At 36.3% G+C, this 15,127-nt stretch overlaps 1 protein-coding gene across 7 annotated transcripts in view; it reads left to right on the top strand.

The window, feature by feature from the left end:
• Positions 1 to 15,127, top strand: part of KIAA2026 (KIAA2026 ortholog) — a 142,947-nt gene that overhangs the window by 75,298 nt on the left and 52,522 nt on the right. For all 7 annotated transcript variants that reach the window (XM_047701239.1, XM_047701241.1, XM_047701238.1 and 4 more), the window contains one exon: positions 2,160 to 3,565. In XM_047701239.1, the coding sequence (XP_047557195.1) occupies positions 2,160 to 3,565 (1,406 nt within the window). The remainder of the gene's footprint in view (positions 1 to 2,159; positions 3,566 to 15,127) is intronic.

Genomic DNA, 15,127 nt, shown 5'->3' with positions numbered 1-15,127 from the left:
CAGTGTCAGACATCATGCCTCAGTTTTTATTTAGAGCTCAGGAATTGGTCATATCTCAGTACTTTTATACACCTTTACTAGAGGAACAGTTTTCCTGAAAAATCACAAGTAAATTATTATGTTTTCCCTCCTTTGTTGTTGTTACTGTTATTTCTCCTTCTCAAACCTTATATGCTTTCTTTTTCTTTTTTTTTTCCGCAGCATTATTGAAATATAATTGATACACCATACAAGTCACCTATTTAAAGTGTAAAATTCAGTTGTTATTGGTATATTCACAGACTTGTTCAAGCAGTGTTAGAACAGTCATCTCTGGAAAAAGAAAAACTATTAAGAGTCAGTCTCCAAACCAAACCAAACCAAATAAAAAAAAAGAAAAAGAAAAAAAGTCATTCTCCATTTCCCCCACTCTCCAGTGCTAAGAAACCAGGAACCTACTTTCTGTCTCTATAGATTTCTGGACATTTCATATAAATTAAATCATACAAATGTAGTCTTTTCTGGACAGTTTCTTTAACTTAGTATCATGGTACCAAGTTGTATCAATGTTATAACATATATCAGCACTTTGGTTTTTTTAATTGCCAAATAATATTATATAGATATGCCACATTTTATTTATTCATTGAGCAATTGATGGACATTTGGGGTGTTTCTCTTTTTGGCTATTGTGAGTAATGCTGCTATGAACATTCATGTACAGGTTTTTGGTGGGGATATGTCTTTAAATTTCTTCTGGGTATGTACCTAGAGGTAGAATTGCTGTATCATGTGGTAACTCGATGCTTAACTTTCTGAGGAACTACTAGACATTTCTAATTTCTCCACCTTTTTACAATACTTGCTATCTCTCTTGTTATAGTCACCTTAGTTGGTATGAATAGCTATCTTATAGTGGATTTGATTTACATTTCTCTAATAGATAATAATGTTGAACATCTTTTCATGTGCTTATTCGTGTATTTTCTTTGGAGAAATGTCAATTCAGATCCTTTATGCATTTTTGTTTTTATTATAATTTTTTAAAAAAATATTATTTGAATTCAATTTAATTAACATATTGTATTATTAGTTTCAGAAGTAGAATTTAGTGATGCATCAGTTGCATACAACATCCAATGCTCATTACTTCAAGTGCCCTTCTTAATGCCTATTACCCAATTACCCCATCCTCCTACACCCCTCCCTTCTAGCAACCCTGTTTTTCCCTATAGTTAAGAGTCTCTTATGGCTTGCCTCCCTCTCTGTTTTTATCTTACCTTATTTTTCCTGCCCTCTTTGTTCATCTGTTTTGTTTCTTAAATTCTACACGAGTAAAATCATATGGTATATTTCTTTACCTGACTTACTTCACTTAGCACAATACCCTCTAACTCCATCTGTGTCATTGCAAATGGCAAGATTTCATTCTTTTTGATTTCTGAGTAATATTTCATTATCTGTCTATCCATCTGTCTGTCTATCCATCTGTCTATCTATCTCACATCTTCTTTATCCATTCATCTGTTGATGGACATCTGTGCTCTTTCCATATTTTGACTGTTGTGGACATTGCTGCTATAAACATTGGAGTACATGTGCCCCTTCGAGTCACTATGTTTGATTCCTTTGGATAAATACCTACTAGTGTAATTGCTCGGTTGTAGGGTAGTTCTATTTCTAATAATACAACTTCTTTATAATTTTGTTTTCTTATATGGCTAAAAGTTAACACTGACTGACAAGTTAACTTGTTAACATGAACACAATCTTAAGATAACTTTCTACGAGTGGTATTATGAAGTCAAAGGATGTAAATATCTTTATAGCTTTTATATGACATCACATTACTTTTATAAAGTAAACTGCTTTTTTTTAGCAAATACACTTAAAATTTTTTTTCATTTACTTTCATTTACTTGGAAGTTGATACACATCATAAGTTGAAGAATTTTACTTTGGGTGGCAGGAATGTCAGTGATAAAACCCAGGGTAAAGTTATATGTGCATTTTGTCATCTCAAGAAAAATAAGTACATCTAATGGGACACTTTGTACTGATGCTGAAAACTGGAACAGCCAGTTTACCTTGTTAACTAAAGGCTAATATGACACCAAAAACTTACTATTTTATATTATTTTCTACTTTAACAATAATATAATTTGTTAAATTTTCTTTAGGCTTCGGGAGCAGGAAAGAAAAGAAGCAGAAGAAGCTAGTCAAAAGGAAATAGAAGAATGGGAAAGAAAACTGCTAGCTCAAGCATCTCCAGCTTGTATGGAGACCATGTGGGAAATTCCAGCTATTGGGCATTTTCTTTGTTTAGCCCAGCAAATTCTAAATTTGCCAGAAATAGTCTTTTATGAATTGGAACGTTGTCTTCTGATGCCTCAGTGTAATGCTTTTCTTTCTAAAATAATGACTTCTCTGTTAAGTCCTCCTCATCGGAGACCTACCTTACATCGAAGACCTACTTTGCCTTATAGGACCTGGGAGGCAGCACTGAGACAGAAAGTACAGCAGTGGTATACTGCTGTAGGGCAGACTGAAAATCCTGATAACTGTGCTGAAAAGCTTGGGTTATGTCCTCAGTTTTTTAAAGTTCTTGGAGAAGTTAATCCATTGGAAGAAAAACCTTTTCACGAACTGCCTTTTTACCAAAAAGTGTGGTTACTTAAGGGTCTCTGTGACTTTGTGTATGAAACACAAAAAGAAGTTCAAGATGCTGTACTTGGACAGCCTATTCATGAATGCAGGGAAGTTATCCTTGGTTATGATTATTTAGAGAATGCTTATGTGCATTTTCCACAGTTCTGTGGTGCAGATGTACGGATTTATAAACAGAGACCTTTTCAGGCTCCAGAATTTCCAGTTCCACCCATTAAAATACAAAGAGTACCTCGGATTAAGCTGGAGAAATTGAAATGTGACTATGTTAGTACAAGTAATGGAGAACATAGATGTAGTAGAGGCCTGCCCTCTGGCTTCAAGAAAGAGCAGGAACTTAATTTTGATGCAACTTGGGGTTCTGCTAAAATGAACTTGGAAAATCATGACATCTCTGTTGAAATGGATATGACATCTAGCTGTGAAATTAGAATTCGCAGGCCCTGTGAAATTAAGAAAACTGATTGTTACAAAGAAAATTTAGAGGAACCAGGGAGTCCAGGGGAGGTTACTGGCTTTGAAGAGCCTCTTAGTCCAGGTGAAATAAGGTTTATAGAAAATCAAGAAAAATATGGTGAAGCTTCCAGAGTAAAGCCTGAACCCAGTCCATTAAAAGAAAATGCTCTAAAATCCTGCCAAATACATGTAAATGGAAGTCACAGTGATCATCCAGAAATTAACTGCCACAAAGTTGTAAGGGACATTCTATTAGAGCAGAGTCACAAAAAAATCAAACTAACTAAAATGAGGGCAAAAAAGAAGAAAAAGAAAAAAAAGAAATTGAAAGATGTTTTGAATGAAAACTTACAGAGAAAACGTGAAAGTCTTCATTCTCTGGCATTCAAATCTTACAAACCTGAGATCCAGAATAAATTATTGATCATCAAAAAGAAAGCAAAACACAAGAAGCACAAATCTGGTAAGCTAACACAGATGGGTGAGGATTACATTTAAGCATACTTCATGTTATTCTTCCAGTTAGGTATCATGGAAGACTCTGATTGACAGAATGAAAAAAGAGAGAGAGAGGGAGAGAGAATGTGTGTGTGTGTGTTTAAGGGGTTAAGTTCTATATTCTTACATGTGATTAAAACCCAGAGCAGAAGAGGTTTTGTATATTAACAAAAAAATAATTGTATAGTATATTTTAATTTAATTTTCAGTTGAAAACCTTTAGATATTATGTTTTTACATTTCTCTGGACCACTTTCTCCATAAATAATGGTTCCTATCATTTATGAGAAGTTTTTTTTTTCCCCAGGCTAAGAGCAGTACAGTGTAATGGAAAAAGCACTGATATCAGGAGATATCATTCTCAGTACCATATAAAGTGCATAGCAACTTAAACCAAGCCAAATTAGATTATCTTTCAGGGTTTCAGTTTTTTCCCCATATCATATTTTTATATCCAGTAAAAATGTGAAATACAAGGAAAAAAATTACATCAACTAATAGAATGTGAAGCATATTTTTGTAAGAGGATTTGCACATGTCTTATAGCAAATTTAAGTACTCCGTGTTCTGTTACAAGTCTTTACTTAAACAATAACAAATAAATCCTATAAATAAAGTCTTCAGTGGTTGGTTCCTCTATCTTTTATTACTCAGGTGTTTCTGCTTTTCCTGTTGTTTGCCTTTTAATCATTTTATGTCTTGTTTGCCAAGAAGTAGGTGAGATAAAAGCAGATGGTGAACTCCATTTATTAAAAAGTTTAAAAGTTGCCTGGTTGGGGAAAAACTTGAATTGTTTACTAAAATGAGTTGTGGTTTATTGTAATTATTTATGGATTTCATTTTTTTATGTCTTTACTCAGTAAAAAAGATAATTAAGATTTGACAATTTTATAATGAGTTGGCAAATGAGGTAGTGAATTTTATTTAGCTGGTATAGTTGCTTAGTTATTTAAATAAATACAATTAAATATATTTCAAAATATGTATGTAATGTATCATTGATAAGCATAGAATTTACGATCTTAAGAACAGGCATAATTTGTTAAACTGAGAATTACAAAATGGTCTATATTGACCCAGGTGATGAAAAACTATAATTTTTTAAAGTAACTTTCAGAAATAAGCCTTTTAACTTTTATAATAACCCACTAGGCTATATAAATTTAGTTTGGTTGATTTGGCAAGTTCTCTTTGAATTGTTAGCCTCTAAAATTTTAAATAATAGTTTTAAATTGGAATTATTTTTCCAATTCCAAAGAATGCAGTACTGTTCTATTAATATCATTGTCACCATTGAAACCTTTTATTAAGTGTTTATTCATGACCTACTATTCATGTGTTCAAAGGTAATTATGACTTACGGGGGTTGATATTGATGTAGCTCCTATATAGACTATACCAGTAGCAAGTTAAAAATATTAACTGTGAAGCATTGGATTAAAAGGAATTTCTATTGTAAACAAAGTGTTGCTTACATTTTTTTAAAATGGAAGTTCAGAATATATGTAGAGCAGAGAGAAAATTTGTGGGAGTTTCATGTCCAGTTTTAGATGACTGAATGAAAAAAAACTCAGAAGTAAATTCAGCAGGTACTTATGTACCTTCTCTAAACATGTTTATTTTGTTCAGCACAGAAAGCTTACAGGCATGAAATAGAAGAAAATAATGCACTTGCATACACATTTTCTAATTTTATCTTCAGAGTAGATTTTAGAAAGTTAATCTTCTTGAATCTGGCAAATATAGTTTCTTTCTCCCTTACTAGTACAGGGTAAGCATATGCCCGTTCTCTTTCTTTATCAGATACTAAACTCCTTTCTGTTATAATAGGATTACATAAAATATTGTAGTAACAACAACAACAAAAAATTTGTTTTACATCATTTTCAGTACACTTGTTTTTCTGAGGCTTTGTTATTAGTTATGAGACATTGTGGCTTTTTACAGTCAGTTTTGGGCAGTCCCTAATCCTGTTTCCTCTTCTACTCTTTTTAAAAGTGAGCTCCATGGTGACAAGTTTGGAAAATATGGAAATGCTCCTCTCCTCTGACAGATTCACATTGTGCATTAGTGCAGGTCCACAATGCATTTTTAAAAACTCTTGTATCAGATACGTTTTAGAATTCAGAAATCATTAGATTATAGAAAGATATTATGATTTATATTGTTTAGTAAGTAACATCCTCTGTTGAGTTGGGGGTAACCCCTAAGTAAACGCATAGTTTCTACAGAAAAATGTGTGAATGGTCAGATTAAATGAGATGAAGACTAAAGAACCTCAAAACAGTTCATGTCAGGTTTTGCTACCATATAAATTATTTTTAAAACTTTAGTTTTGAAAACCTTTTAGACTTCAGAATTATGGATAGGGGTGATTCTGGGCCTGTGCTTGAAGGACTCTGGGAAGTCTTGAGGAAAAGGAACCGTTCAGTTTTGTTTAACCTGGTATTTTTTAAGTTTATTTGAACACACAGCTTTTCTTCAATTAATAGGATTCTTGTAGAATATGCTTTGGGATAAACTAAATTCTACCTGTGGTTAAATGTCTATCTTAAATTGATTACTACAGGCTTTAATATTTGGTGAATCTCTAAATTTAGTAGCTGGGAGATAATTTTTAGTAGAAGGTTGCAAAGACATATTGAGAATGATTTGTTAATTTTAGAGCACTATGAGGCAGTTTTGCAACTTTAAAACATTTTTACCTATTTTTCAGAGTTTTCTTTCTGGTTTTTTAATTTTTTAATTCATTTTTAGTTACTTAAGACTTTCTTAATCTTAGAAACATTATAGAATAGAAAAACATTGGAATACTCCCTTTTGTGCCATCTTACAGCAACAGATACTTCTCCTTTATAAAAAAATTATTCATTTATGTTTGCATTGCATTATGGTTGCATTTATTTCTAGATTATTTTGATGATTGTCTCTTCTCTATTTAATAACATTCTTGAGGACAGAAGTTAGCATAGTAACCAACACATGGTTTGGAAATCTATTGAGTAAGTAAATGAACACACATAATATGGTTTACTTAGATATAACTAAGATTAACCCCTTAATTTTGGTCTTTTACACCCTTTTAAATATTTTTTTAAATTAAATTTCCTTACAATTATTTTTAAAGATTTTTTTTCTTTTTTATTTTATTATGTTATGTTAGCCACCATACAGTACATCATTAGTTCTTTTTTTAAGCTTACATTTTCAAAAATTTTTTTATTTTTTAAATTTCTTTTCAGTGTACCAGAATTCATTGTTTATGCACCACACCCAGTGCTCCATGCAATGTGTGCCCTCCATAATACCCACCACCAGGCTCACACAACTTCCCACCCCCCGCCCCTTCAAAACCCTCAGAGTGTTCCATGATTCATTGTCTGCATATAACACCCAGTGCTCCATGCAATACATGCCCTCCTTAATACCCATCACTGGGTTAACCCATCCCCCCACACCCCTCTACTCTAGTTTCTTTTTTTTTTTTTTTAATTTCTTTTCAGCGTAACAGTATTCATTGTTTTTGTTTGTTTTCTTTTGTTTTTAATTTTCAGCATAACAGTATTCCTTGTTTTTGCACCACACCCAGTGCTCCATGCAATCCGTGCCCTCTTTAATACCCACCACCTGGTTCCCCCAACCTCCCACCCCCCACCCCTTCAAAACCCTCAGATTGTTTTTCAGAGTCCATAGTCTCTCATGGTTCACCTCCCCTTCCAATTTCCCCCAACTCCCTTCTCCTCTCCATCTCCCCTTGTCCTCCATGCTATTTGTTATGCTCCACAAATAAGTGAAACCGTATGATAATTGACTCTCTCTGCTTGACTTATTTCACTCAGCATAATCTCTTCCAGTCCCATCCATGTTGCTACAAAAGTTGGGTATTCATCCTTTCTAATGGAGGCATAATACTCCATACTGTATATGGACCACATCTTCCTTATGGATTCATCCATTGAAGGGCATCTTGGTTCTTTCCACAGTGTGGCGACCGTGGCCATTGCTGCTATAATCATTGGGGTACAGATGGCCCTTCTTTTCACTACATCTGTATCTTTGGGGTAAATACCCAGTAGTGCAATTGCAGGGTCATAGGGAAGTTCTGTTTTTAATTTCTTGAGGAATCTCTGCACTGTTCTCCATAGTGGCTGCACCAACTTGCATTCCCACCAACAGTGTAAGAGGGTTCCCCTTTCTCCACATCCTCTCCAACACATGTTGTTTCCTTCTTGCTTATTTGGGCCATTCTAAGTGGTATAAGGTGGTATCTCAATGTGGTTATAATTTGAATCTCCCTGATGGCTAGTGATGAACATTTTTTCATGTGTCTGATAGCCATTTGTATGTCTTCATTGGAGAAGTGTCTGTTCATGTCTTATGCCCATTTTTTGACATGATTATGTTTTATGTGTGTTGAGTTTGAGGAGTTCTTTATAGATCCTGGATATCAACCTTTTGTCTGTACTGTCATTTGCAAATATCTTCTCCCATTCTGTGGGTTGCCTCTTTGTTTTGTTGACTGTTTCCTTTGCTGTGCAAAAGCTTTTGATCTTGATGAAGTCCCAAAAGTTCATCTTCGCTTTTGTTTCCTTTGCCTTTGGAGACATATCTTGAAAGAAGTTGCTGTGGCTGATATCGGAGAGGTTACTGCCTATGTTCTCCTCTAGGATTCTGACGGATTCCTGTCTCACGCTGAGGAAAACTGGACAGCTATATGTAGAAGAATGAAACTCAACCATTCTCTTAATACCGTACACAAAGATAAACTCAAAATGGATCAAAGACCTCAACGTGAGACAGGAATCCATTTAAAGATTTTTTTTAATTGATTTATTTGACAGAGATCACAAGTAGGCAGAAAGGCAGGGATCCAGGTTGGGAAGCAGGCTCCCTGCTGATCAGAGAGCCCGATGCAGGGCTCAGTCCCAGGACCCCGAGACCATGACCTGAGCCGAAGGCAGAGGCTTAAACTACAGAGCCACCCAGGTGCCCCACTGTTCATATTTTTTAATAGAATTGGACTAATACACCATTTTACAATCTTTTTTCCACATAACAATATACCATGAACATCTTTGTGTGACAAATAGATTTCTGCCATATTATTTCAAATGACTACATGGGATTCTGTTACATATATTTTGTAGTTATTTAGCAAACTTTATTGGACATTTTGGTTTTCAATAATACTCTATTGTAGATTGTGTAAAAATGGTAGAGTTCGCTGAAATAAAGTAGATTTTAAAAGGTAGAGGACTTTTTATAAAACCTGAAGAAATGGGCAAAAAATGACTAAAGGTACATTAATTGTTAGAAAAAGCTTATAGTGTTTTAAGTCACTCATTTCAGCCAATTTGGTTTGGAGGGGTTTTCTGCTCAAGTGGTCATTTTTTTTTTTTTCAACATTTTCAACATGCTGTTTTCCAGAGTGGTTGCACCAGCTTGCATTCCCACCAGCAGTGTAGGAGGGTTCCCCTTTCTCCGCATCCTTGCCAGCATCTGTCATTTCCTGACTTGTTAATTTTAGCCATTCTGACTGGTGTGAGGTGATATCTCATTGTGGTTTGATTTGTATTTCCCTGATGCCGAGTGATATGGAGCACTTTTTCATGTGTCTGTTGGCCATCTGGATGTCTTCTTTGCAGAAATGTCTGTTCATGTCCTCTGCCCATATCTTGATTGGATTATTTGTTCTTTGGGTGTTGAGTTTGCTAAGTTCTTTATAGATTTTGGACACTAGCCCTTTATCTGATATGTCATTTGCAAATATCTTCTCCCATTCTGTCAGTTGTCTTTTGGTTTTGTTCACTATTTCCTTTGCTGTGCAAAAGCTTTTGATCTTGATAAAATCCCAATAGTTCATTTTTGCCCTTGCTTCCCTTGCCTTTGGCGATGTTCCTAGGAAGATGTTGCTGCGGCTGAGGTCGAAGAGGTTGCTGCCTGTGTTCTCCTCAAGGATTTTGATGGATTCCTTTCTCACATTGAGGTCCTTCATCCATTTTGAGTCTATTTTCGTGTGTGGTGTAAGTAAATGATCCAATTTCATTTTTCTGCATGTGGCTGTCCAATTTTCCCAACACCATTTTATGAAGAGGCTGTCTTTTTTCCATTGGACATTCTTTCCTGCTTTGTCAAAGACGATGAGTTGACCATAGAGTTGAGGGTCTATTTCTGGGCTCTCTATTCTGTTCCATTGATCTACGTGTCTGTTTTTGTGCCAGTACCATGCTGTCTTGATGATGACAGCTTTGTAATAGAGCTTGAAGTCCGGAATTGTGATGCCACCAACTTTGGCTTTCTTTTTCAATATTCCTTTGGCTATTCGAGGTCTTTTCTGGTTCCATATAAATTTTAGGATTATTTGTTCCATTTCTTTGAAAAAATGGATGTTACTTTGATAGGAATTGCATTAAATGTGTAGATTGCTTTAGGTAGCATAGACATTTTCACAATATTTATTCTTCCAATCCAGGAGCATGGAACATTTTTCCATTTCTTTGTGTCTTCCTCAATTTCTTTCATGAGTACTTTATAGTTTTCTGAGTATAGATTCTTAGTCTCTTTGGTTAGGTTTATTCCTAGGTATCTTATAGTTTTGGGTGCAATTATAAATGGGATGGACTCCTTAATTTCTCTTTCTTCTGTCTTGTTGTTGGTGTAGAGAAATGCAACTGATTTCTGTGCATTGATTTTATATCCTGACACTTTACTGAATTCCTGTACAAGTTCTAGCAGCTTTGGAGTGGAGTCTTTTGGGTTTTCCACATATAGTATCATATCATCTGCAAAGAGTGATAGTTTGACTTCTTCTTTGCCGATTTGGATGCCTTTAATTTCCTTTTGTTGTCTGATTGCTGAGGCTAGGACTTCTAGTACTATGTTGAATAGCAGTGGTGATAACGGACATCCCTGCCGTGTTCCTGACCTTAGCGGAAAAGCTTTCAGTTTTTCTCCATTGATAATGATATTTGCCGTGGGTTTTTCCTAGATGGCTTTGATAATATTGAGGTATGTGCTGTCTATCCCTACACTTTGAAGAGTTGTGATCAGGAAGGGATGCTGTACTTGTCAAATGCTTTTTCAGCATTTATGGAGAGTATCATATGATTCTTGTTCTTTCTTTTATTAATGTGTTGTATCACATTGATTGATTTGCGGATGTTGAACCAACCTTGCAGCCCTGGAATAAATCCCACTTGGTCGTGGTGAATAATCCTTTTAATGTACTGTTGAATCCTATTGGCTAGTATTTTGGCGAGAATTTTTGCATCTGTGTTCATCAAGGATATTGGTCTGTAGTTCTCTTTTTTGATGGGATCCTTGTCTGGTTTTGGGATCAAGGTGATGCTGGCCTCATAAAATGAGTTTGGAAGTTTTCCTTCTATTTCTATTTTTTGGAACAGTTTCAGGAGAATAGGAATTAGTTCTTCTTTAAATGTTTGGTAGAATTCCGCCGGGAAGCCATCTGGCCCTGGGCTTTTGTTTGTTTGGAGATTTTTGATGACTGTTTCAATCTCCTTACTGGTTATGGGTCTGTTGAGGCTTTCTCTTTCTTCCTGGTTCAGTTGTGGTAGTTTATATGTCTCTAGGAATGCATCCATTTCTTCCAGATTGTCAAATTTGTTGGAGTAGAGTTGCTCATAGTATGTTCTTATAATTGTCTGTATTTCTTTGGTGTTCATTGTGATCTCTCCTCTTTCATTCATGATTTTATTTATTTGAGTCCTTTCTCTTTTCTTTTTGATAAGTCTGGCCAGGGGTTTATCAATCTTAATTCTTTCAAAGAACCAGCTCCTAGTTTCGTTGATTTGTTCTATTGTTTTTTTGGTTTCTATTTCATTGATTTCTGCTCTGATCTTTATGATTTCTCTTCTCCTGCTGGGTTTAGGGTTTCTTTCTTGTTCTTTCTCCAGCTCCTTTAGGTGTAGGGTTAGGTTTTGTACCTGAGACCTTCCTTGTTTCTTGAGAAAGGCTTGTACCGCTATATATTTTCCTCTCAGGACTGCCTTTGTTGTGTCCCACAGATTCTGAACCGTTGTGTTTTCATTATCATTTGTTTCCATGAATTTTTTCAATTCTTCTTTAATTTCCTGGTTGACCCATTCATTCTTTAGAAGGATGCTGTTTAGTCTCCATGTATTTGGGTTCTTTCCAAATTTCCTCTTGTTATTGAGTTCTAGCTTCAGAGCACTGTGGTCTGAAAATATGCAGGGAATGATCCCAATCTTTTGATACCGGTTGAGACTTGATTTAGGACCAAGAATGTGATCTATTCTGGAGAATGTTCCATGTGCACTAGAGAAGAATGTGTATTCTGTTGCTTTGGGATGAAATGTTCTGAATATATCTGTGATGTCCATCTGTTCCAGTGTGTCATTTAAGGCCTTGATTTCCTTGTTGATCTTTTTTGCTTGGATGATCTGTCCATTTCAGTGAGGGGAGTGTTAAAGTCCCCTACTATTATTGTATTATTGTCGATATGTTTCTTTGATTGTGTTATTAATTGGTTTATATAGTTGGCTGCTCCCACGTTAGGGGCATAGATATTTAAAATTGTTAGATCTTCTTGTTGGACAGTTCCTTTGAGTATGATAGAGTGTCCTTCCTCATCTCTTATTATAGTCTTTGGCTTAAAATCTAATTGATCTGATATAAGGATTGCCACTCCTGCTTTCTTCTGATGTCCATTAGCATGGTAAATTCTTTTCCACCCCCTCACTTTAAACCTGGAGGTGTCTTCGGGTTTAAGATGAGTTTCTTGTAGGCAACATATAGATGGGTTTTGTTTTTTTTATCCATTCTAATACCCTGTGTCTTTTGATTGGGGCATTTAGCCCATTAACATTCAGGGTAAGTATTGAGAGATATGAATTTAGTGCCATTGTATTGCCTGTAAGGTGACTGTGATTGTATATTGTTTCTGTTTCTTCTGATCTACTACTTTTAGGGTCTCTCTTTGCTTAGAGGACCCCTTTCAATATTTCCTGTAGAGCAGGTTTGGTATTTGCAAATTCTTTCAGTTTTTGTTTGTCCTGGAAGCTTTTAATCTCTCCTTCTATTTTCAATGATAGCCTAGCTGGATATAGTATTCTTGGTTGCATGTTTTTCTCATCTAGTACTCTGAATATATCATGCCAGCTCTTTCTGGCCTGCCAGGTCTCTGTGGATAAGTCTGCTGCCAATCTAATATTTTTACCATTGTACGTTTCAGACTTCTTTTCCCTGGCTGCTTTCAGGATCTTTTCTTTGTCACTGAGACTTGTAAATTTTACTATTAGGTGACGGGGTGTGGACCTATTCTTATTGATTTTGAGGGGGGTAATCTGAACCTCCTGGATTTTGATGCTTGTTCCCTTTGCCATATTGGGGAAATTCTCTCCAATAATTCTCTCCAACATACCTTCTGCTCCCCTCTCTGTTTCCTCTTCTTCTGGAATCCCAATTATTCTAATGTTGTTTCGTTTTATGGTGTCACTTATCTCTCGAATTCTCCCCTCGTGGTCCAGTAGCTGTTTGTCCCTCTTTTGCTCAGCTTCTTTATTCTCTGTCATTTGGTCTTTTACATTGCTAATACTTTCTTCTGCCTCATTTATCCTAGCAGTGAGAGCCTCCATTTTTGATTGCACCTCATTAATAGCTTTTTTGATTTCAACTTGGTTAGATTTTAGTTCTTTTATTTCTCCAGGCTTTTATATCTCCCGAGAGGTTTCTCTAATATCTTCCATGCCTTTTTCAAGCCCACTAGAACCTTGAGAATCGTCATTCCGAACTCTAGATCTGACATATAACCAATGTCTGTATTGATTAAGTCCCTAGCCTTTGGTCTGCCTCTTGTTCTTTTTTTTTTTTTTTTTGTGGTGAATTTTTCCGCCTTGTCATTTTGTCCAGATAAGAGTATATGAAAGAGCAAGTAAAATACTAAAAGGGTGGCAACAACCCCAGGAAAATATGCTTTAGCCAAATCAAAGAGATCCCAAATCGTGAGGGCAGAAAGGGGATCAAAAGGGGTTCAGAAAGAAAAAAAAAAAAAGAAACTATTAAAAAAAGAAAGCCTATAAAAATATAAAAAGGAAAAAATATATATATATACATATATTAGATAAACTATTTAAAAAACCTTAAAAAAGAAAACAGTAAAAGTTATAAAAATTTAGCAGAAGAAGAGAAAGAAAAAATTGAAAAAGAAAAAAAAATTAACTGCAAGGCTAAAGAATCATGGGGAGAAAGCCATGAGTTCCATGCTTTGCTTTCTTCTCCTCTGGATTTCCACTGCTCTCCTTGGTATTGAAACTGCACTACTTGGTATGTGAACTTGGTCCTGGCGGGTTTCTCATTGATCTTCTGGGGGAGGGGCCTGTTGTAGTGATTCTCAAGCGTCTTTGCCCCAGGCAGAGTTGCACCGCCTTTACCCGGGGCCAGGCTGAGTAATCCGCTCGGGTTTGCTGGGTTTGCTTTCGGGAGCTTTTGTTCCCTGAGCGCTTTCCGTAGAGTTCTGGAAGACGGGAATGAGGATGGCGGCCTCCAGGTCTCCAGCCCGGAGGAGCCGAGAGCCCGGGGCCCCACTCCTCAGTGCGCCCTCAGAGAACAGCGCCCAATGACTCCCGTCACCCTGCCTCCGGCCGCGCTCCGAGCTGACTGAGCCTGCGACCGGTTCAAGGTAACCCCGAGTTTAGAGTTCACTCCTCGGCTCTGTCTCTGTAGCCGGCTTCCCTGTTCTAATACCGGTAAGTTCTGCGACACTCAGACACCCCCGATCCTTCTGTGACCCTGCGGGACCTGAGGCCACGCTGACCCCGCCTGGGCTTCACCCCAGTTAAGCCTCTGGAGCGATGTCCCTCAGCGGAACAGACTTTTAAAAGTCCTGATTTTGTGCTTCGTTGCTCCGCCGCTCGTCGGGAGCCGGCCCCTCCCCCGCGTCTATCTTCCAGTCGCTTTGGATTCACTTCTCCTCCAGTCCTACCTTTCAGATAGTGGTTGATTTTCTGTTTCTAGAATTGCTGTTCTTCTTCTCTTTGATCTCCCGTTGGATTTGTAGGTGTTTGCAATCTTTAGATAAGCTATTTAGCTGATCTCCCGCTACCTGAAGTAGTCTCAGCCTGCTACTTCTCCGCCATCTTGACTCCTCCCTCAAGTGGTCATTATTTTTAATGAAATCATTTTGTGATAGCTCCTCTAGACTGGTTAAAATATATAAGTAGTGTTATTCTTTCATAAGTGAATAAACTAAGACTCAAAGGTGGTAAATAATTTGTTTTAATAATTTTTAAGTATGTAGTAAAAACAGAATAAAAAGTCAAATTAAGGGTAAATCAATGTGTGCTATAAGATGTCTCAGAAGGTTTAACAGAGGATAAAGGACTGAAGAATAATGGGGATTTAATAAATGAAAAATGATTATTAATGTGAGCAAAAGCATGGGGTTATGATTAATCTGGTGTCACTGAAAAAAAGCATAGAGAAAACTTAAGGAAACAGTTGCAAAGTTGAGGGTTTAGAAGCTGTTTGAATGATGAGAACATACCAACAT

This window comes from Lutra lutra, chromosome 13 (genome assembly GCF_902655055.1).
Source record: "Lutra lutra chromosome 13, mLutLut1.2, whole genome shotgun sequence".
Lineage (NCBI taxonomy): Eukaryota > Metazoa > Chordata > Mammalia > Carnivora > Mustelidae > Lutra > Lutra lutra.
The sequence above is the reverse complement of the archived record's forward strand: the minus strand, read 5'-3'. Positions and strand labels throughout refer to the sequence as shown.